This window comes from Boleophthalmus pectinirostris, unplaced genomic scaffold (genome assembly GCF_026225935.1).
Source record: "Boleophthalmus pectinirostris isolate CB_2022bp ecotype Guang Dong unplaced genomic scaffold, ASM2622593v1 HiC_scaffold_15, whole genome shotgun sequence".
Classification (NCBI taxonomy): Eukaryota; Metazoa; Chordata; class Actinopteri; order Gobiiformes; family Gobiidae; genus Boleophthalmus; species Boleophthalmus pectinirostris.
This window is the reverse complement of record NW_026571070.1, coordinates 491,204-497,677: the sequence shown is the minus strand read 5'-3', so window position 1 is coordinate 497,677 and position 6,474 is coordinate 491,204. Positions and strand designations below refer to the sequence as shown.

Below are 6,474 nucleotides of genomic sequence, written 5' to 3'. Positions count from 1 at the left end.
ACACACACCCCGACACACACACACACACACACACACACACACACACACACACACACCCGACACACCACACACACACACACACACACACACACACACCACGACACACACACACACACACACACACACACACAACACACCACACACACACACACACACACACACACACACACACACACACACACACACACACACACACACACACACACACACACACGACACACACACACACACACACACACACACACACCCGACACACACACACACACACACACCACGACACACACACACACACACACACACACACACACCGACACACACACACACACACACACACACACACACACACACACACACACACACACACACACCCGACACACACACACACACACACACACACACACACACACACACACACACACACACACACACACACACACACACACACACACACACACCCCGACACACACACACAGTTTGTGTTAGTATTTCTGTTCTTCAGGGTTCCTCTTGGGCCTGTGTCAGAGTTTGTGTTCCAGTCGATGTGAATCAAAAGCAGGTCCTGGTCCTGGTCCTGGTCTGGTCCTGGTCCTGGTCCTGGTCCTGGTCTTGGTCTGGTCCTGGTCTGGTCTTGGTCTGGTCCTGGTCCTGGTCTTGGTCTGGTCCTGGTCCTGGTCCAGGTCCTGGTCTGGTCCTGGTCCTGGTCCTGGTCTGGTCCTGGTCTGGTCCTGGTCCTGGTCTGGTCTGGGTCTGGTCTGGTCCTGGTCCAGGTCCTGGTCTGGTCCTGGTCCAGGTCCTGGTCCTGGTCCAGGTCCTGGTCTGGTCCTGGTCCAGGTCCTGGTCCTGGTCCAGGTCCTGGTCTGGTCCTGGTCTTGGTCTTGGTCCTGGTCCTGGTCCAGGTCCTGGTCTGGTCCTGGTCCAGGTCCTGGTCTGGTCCTGGTCCAGGTCCTGGTCTGGTCCTGGTCCTGGTCCAGGTCTGGTCTGGTCCTGGTCCAGGTCCTGGTCTGGTCTGTCCAGGTCCTGGTCTGGTCTGGTCTCTTGGTCTGGTCTGGTCTGGTCTGGTCTGGTCTTGGTCTTGGTCTCTGGTCCAGGTCCTGGTCTGGTCTGGTCTGGTCCTGGTCCTGGTCTTGGTCTGGTCTGGTCTGGTCTGGTCGGTCTGGTCTGGTCTTGGTCTTGGTCTGGTCCTGGTCTTGGTCTGGTCCTGGTCTTCGGTCTTGGTCTGGTCTGGTCCTGGTCTGGTCTGGTCTGGTCTGGTCTGGTCCTGGTCTGGTCTTGGTCTGGTCCTGGTCTTGGTCTGGTCCTGGTCTTGGTCTTGGTCTGGTCTTGGTCTGGTCCTGGTCCTGGTCCAGGTCCTGGTCTGGTCCTGGTCCTGGTCTTGGTCTTGGTCTGGTCCAGGTCCTGGTCTGGTCCTGGTCTTGGTCTTGGTCTTGGTCTTGGTTCTGTTGTGGCTGATTTGTCTTTTTAAATGTTTCACTGTAAAAATCTGAAGGTAAAAAGAAAAGACACTTTACTGCACTGGGACTGTTACAAATACTCAGAGTACTACAAAGTACTGCACTAGTACTGCACTAGTACTGCATTAGTACTGCATTAGTACTGCATTAGTACTGCAGTTGGACTCATATCACAGTAACTGCAGGTTTCATAGTTTTACAGAAGTATCATTAAAACATGAACAAAACATCACGAGTCTGCGTCTCTGTCTCCAAATGTCCCACAGTCCCTGTCCTCTGTCCTCTGTCCCTGTCCTGTCTGTCCTCTGTCCTCTGTCCTGTCTGTCCTGTCTCTGTCCTCTGTCCTCTGTCCTGTCCTGTCCTCCCTCTGTCCTCTGTCCTCTGTCTGTCCCTCCTGTCCTCTGTCCTCTGTCCTGTCCTCTGTCCTCTGTCCTCTGTCCTCCTCCTGTCCTCTGTCCTCTGTCCTCTGTCCTCTGTCCTCTGTCCCTGTCCTCCCTGTCCTCTGTCCTCTGTCCTCTGTCCTGTCCCTGTCCTCTGTCCTCTGTCCTCCCCTGTCCTCTGTCCCTCTGTCCCTGTCCTCTGTCCTCTGTCCTCTGTCCTCTGTCCTCTCTGTCCCTCCCTGTCCCCTGTCCTCTGTCCTCTGTCCTCTGTCCCTGTCCCCTGTCCTGTCCTGTCCTCTGTCCTCTGTCCCTGTCCTCCTGTCCTCTGTCCCCTGTCCTCTGTCCCTGTCCTGTCCTCCCCCTGTCCCCTCCTGTCCTCTGTCCTCTGTCCTCTGTCCTCTGTCCTCTGTCCCTGTCCTCTGTCCTCGTCCCTGTCCTCTGTCCCCTGTCTCTGTCCTCTGTCCCCTGTCCTCCCCCTGTCCCCTGTCCTCTGTCCTCTGTCCCTGTCCTCTGTCCTCTGTCCTCTGTCCCCTGTCCCCCATCCTCTGTCCCTGTCCTCTGTCCTCTGTCCCTCTGTCCCTGTCCTCTGTCCCCCTGTCCTCTGTCCTGTCTGTCTGTCCCCCTGTCCTCTGTCCTCTGTCCTCTCTGTCCTCTGTCCTCCCCTGTCCTCTGTCCTCTGTCCTCTGTCCTCTGTCCCTGTCCCCTGTCCTCTGTCCTGTCCCCTCCTCTGTCCCTGTCCCTCCTGTCCCCGTCCTCTGTCCTCTGTCCTCTCCTCTGTCCTCCCTCGTCCTCTGTCCCGTCCTCTGGTGATTCAGTTTTTTAGTTTTTGTTTCGTTCATTTTCTGTTTTCACATTTTTCACTTTCATTTTTCATCGTTTTTCGATTTAATTTATTCATAAAAAAGCCACAAAATAAAAGTTTGCACAAAGACGAGGAGCAATAACCCCGGCTTTTATTGTGAAAATCCTCTTCCTGAACAGCAGAGGCGCCAGGAAATGTTCCGGAGTGTGTCTTTAATCCGTGTCAGCGTCCAGCAGAGGGCGCAGGGACCCGGGGGACACTGCTCTGTGATTGGTCCAGAGTCTGGAGCCGGCGCGGGACAAGCTCAGATTAAAGCCCCACTGCGGAACATTTCCTCACCTGTGTGTGTGAATCTGGGACAGACGCCGGAAAGTTCCAGAGTAAAACTTTAAAACACGACGATAAACGAACTTTTACTCACTGAAAAACAGGTCAAGTGTGTCAGGGTCTGTCAGAGTGTGTCAGGGTCTGTCAGAGTGTGTCAGGGTCTGTCAGAGTGTGTCCAGAGGTGTCAGAGTGTCTGTCAGAGTGTGGGGTCTGTCAGAGTGTGTCAGAGTGTGTGTCAGGGTGTGTCAGAGTGTGTCAGGGTCTGTCAGGGTGTGTCAGGTCTGTCAGGTGTGTCAGTCAGGGTCTGTCAGAGTGTGTCAGGGTCTGTCAGTGTGTGTCAGGGTCAGGTGTCAGGGTGTGTCAGGGTGTGTCAGGGTGTGTCAGGGTCTGTCAGAGTGTGTCAGGGTGTCAGGGTCTGTCAGAGTGTGTCAGGGTCTGTCAGAGTGTGAGTCAGGGTCTGTCAGGTGTGTCACAGGGTGTCAGGGTGTCAGGGTGTGTCAGGGTGTGTCAGGGTGTCAGGGTCTGTCAGGGTGTGTCAGGGTCTGTCAGAGGGTGTGTCAGGGTCTGTCAGAGTGTGACAGGGTCTGTCAGGTGTCAGGGTGTGACAGGGTGTCAGGGTCTGTCAGAGTGTGTCAGGGTCTGTCAGAGTGTGTCAGGGTCTGTCAGGGTGTGACAGGGTGTGTCAGGGTCTGTCAGAGTGTGTCAGGGTCTGTCAGTGTGTGTCAGGGTCTGTCAGAGGTGTCAGTCAGGGTGTCAGGGTCTGTCAGGGTGTGACAGGGTCTGTCAGAGTGTGACAGGGTCTGTCAGTGTGTGATTGTCTCCACTCGGCCCCGGGGGTCCTGTGGGGCAGTGTAGAGGCAGGTGTAGACCCTGTCAGCGCAGGGCGGCAGGTGCAGGTGCAGGTGCAGGTGCAGGTGCAGGTGCAGGTGCAGGTGCAGGTTGCAGGTCTCTGGGGTTTTTCTCCTGCAGGTTCCTGGAGTTTGTGAAGTTTAGACAATTTAGATCATTTAAGAAACAAAGAAGAAGAAGAAGATGAAGATGAAGAAGATGAAGAAGGGCTGTTTACAAAGACCAGGACGAGGAGACGAGGAGGCAGGAGACGAGGAGGCAGGAGACGAGGAGGCAGGAGACTAGTCCTGGTCCATTCCTGATTCAATGATTAAACAAATGTGTCTCCTACCACCTGATGACATCACACTGTGGATGAAGTGTTTTGAGCCTCTCTTCTTCTCCTCTCTTCTTACCTCTTCGTTTCCTCCTCTCCTCTCTCCTTGTCTCCTCTCCTCATCTCCTCGTCTCCTGTTGTTCTTCTGGGTGAAGGGCTGTTTCTGTCGTCCGCTCTGTGCGGCTTTTGTCATTTGAAATAAACTTAAAAGAACATTTGCTGCTTTTATTTTGACTCTTTCCTCCTCAGACTCTGTGACGGGCCGCGCTCTTATTGTGAAAGGTCCTGTGTGAATCGCCCGCACTTCCTGTTCTTCAAAAAATAAAATAAAACAAAAAAACTTTCACCTGTTGTTCCACCTGTGTCCACCAGGGCGCGCCACATCCCACCAGCCAAGGAAGAGGCCCACACAGACCTGGTCCAGCCCTGGTTTAGACCTGGTTTAGTTCTTGTTTAGTCCTAGTCCTGGTTTAGACCTGGTTTAGTCCTGGTTTAGTCCTGGTTTAGTCCTGGTTTAGTTCTTGTTTAGTCCTGGTTTAGTCCTGGTTTAGTCCTGGTTTAGTCCTGGTTTAGTCCTGGTTTAGACCTGGTTTAGTCCTGGTTTAGTCCTGGTTTAGTGGTTTAGTCCTGGTTTAGTCCTGGTTTAGTCCTTTAGTCCCTGGTTTAGTCCTGGTTTAGTCGGTTTAGTCCTGGTTTAGACCTGGTTTAGAGACCTGGTTTAGTCCTGGTTTAGTCCTGGTTTAGTCCTGGTTTAGACCTGGTTTAGTCCTGGTTTAGTCCTGGTTTAGTCCTGGTTTAGTCCTGGTTTAGACCTGGTTTAGTCCTGGTTTAGTCCTGGTTTAGTCCTGGTTTAGTCCTGGTTTAGTCCTGGTTTAGACCTGGTTTAGTCCTGGTTTAGTCCTGGTTTAGTCCTGGTTTAGTCCTGGTTTAGTCCTGGTTTAGTCCTGGTTTAGTCCTGGTTTAGACCTGGTTTAGTCCTGGTTTAGTGGTTTAGTCCTGGTTTAGTCCTGGTTTAGTGGTTTAGTCCTGGTTTAGACCTGGTTTAGTCCTGGTTTAGACCTGGTTTAGTCCTGGTTTAGTCCTGGTTTAGTCCTGGTTTAGTCCTGGTTTAGTCCTGGTTTAGACCTGGTTTAGTCCTGGTTTAGTCCTGGTTTAGTCCTGGTTTAGTCCTGGTTTAGTCCTGGTTTAGACCTGGTTTAGCCCCTGGTTTAGTCCTGCCTGGTTTAGCTGGTTTAGTCCTGCTGGACGTGCCTCAGTATTTCAGCATGACTCTGTGTAAATATGAATATTAAAAATAATATTTTAAAATAATATGAAGTTTAAAATAAAAAATGTGCAGATCAAAGTTTTTATTGACAAACAGCAGAACTACAATAAAACACTTCATTTCCCAGATTCTCCACAAATGCAGAAAAAGAGTTTCACTTTAAACAGGAAAGATTTTGAATAAATGTTTCTGAATAAATCTTTATTTTTACAAAGTGACGTCAGTGAAACAAACGGCTCCATGAAACTTTTCAAACATTCAGAGACGTTTTAAATCCTCCTCACGTCATTTCACACAGAATCACACTTCTCCTTGTCAAACATGAGCTCAGTGAGACCGAGTCCACGGACCCGAGTCCACGGACCCCCCGAGTCCACACACCCCGAGTCCACACACCCCGAGTCCACACACCCCGAGTCCACCCCCGACCCGAGTCCACACCCCCCCGAGTCCACCACCACCGAGTCCACGGACCCCCGAGTCCACACGAGACCCCCGAGTCCACACACCACCACGAGTCCACGGACCCCCGAGTCCACACACCCCCCGAGTCCACACACCCCCGAGTCCACACACCCCCCCGAGTCCACACCCCCGAGTCCACACCCCCGAGTCCACGAGTCCACCCCCCGAGTCCACACCCCCGAGTCCACACACCCCCCGAGTCCACACCCCCGAGTCCACACACCCCCCGAGAGTCCACACACCACCCCGAGTCCACACCCCCCCCACACCCCCGAGTCCACGAGACCCCCCGAGTCCACACCCCGAGTCCACGAGTCCACGAGTCCACACCACCCGAGTCCACGAGACCCCCCCGAGTCCACGGACCCCCGAGTCCACACACCCGAGTCCACACCGAGTCCACACCCCCCCGAGTCCACACCCCCCCGAGTCCACACACCCGACCCACCACCACCGAGGACGAGTCCACACCCGTCCACCGAGTCCACGTCCCAGTCCACGTTTCCACGTGTGTTGTTTGTGTTGTTTGTTTGTGTGTGTTTGTGTGTGTTTGTTTGTGTGTGTGTTTGTGTGTGTTTGTGTTGTGTGTTGTGTGTGTTTGTGTGTGTTTGTGTGTG

The 6,474-nt window shown here is 53.3% G+C and overlaps 1 protein-coding gene across 1 annotated transcript in view; it reads left to right on the top strand.

The window, feature by feature from the left end:
- The first annotated feature begins 5,713 nt into the window (after positions 1-5,713).
- Positions 5,714-6,474, top strand: part of LOC129408168 (uncharacterized) — a 1,991-nt gene continuing 1,230 nt past the window's right edge. Inside the window, exon 1 of the mRNA XM_055151199.1 lies at positions 5,714-6,365. Within this exon, the coding sequence (XP_055007174.1) occupies positions 5,714-6,365 (652 nt within the window). The remainder of the gene's footprint in view (positions 6,366-6,474) is intronic.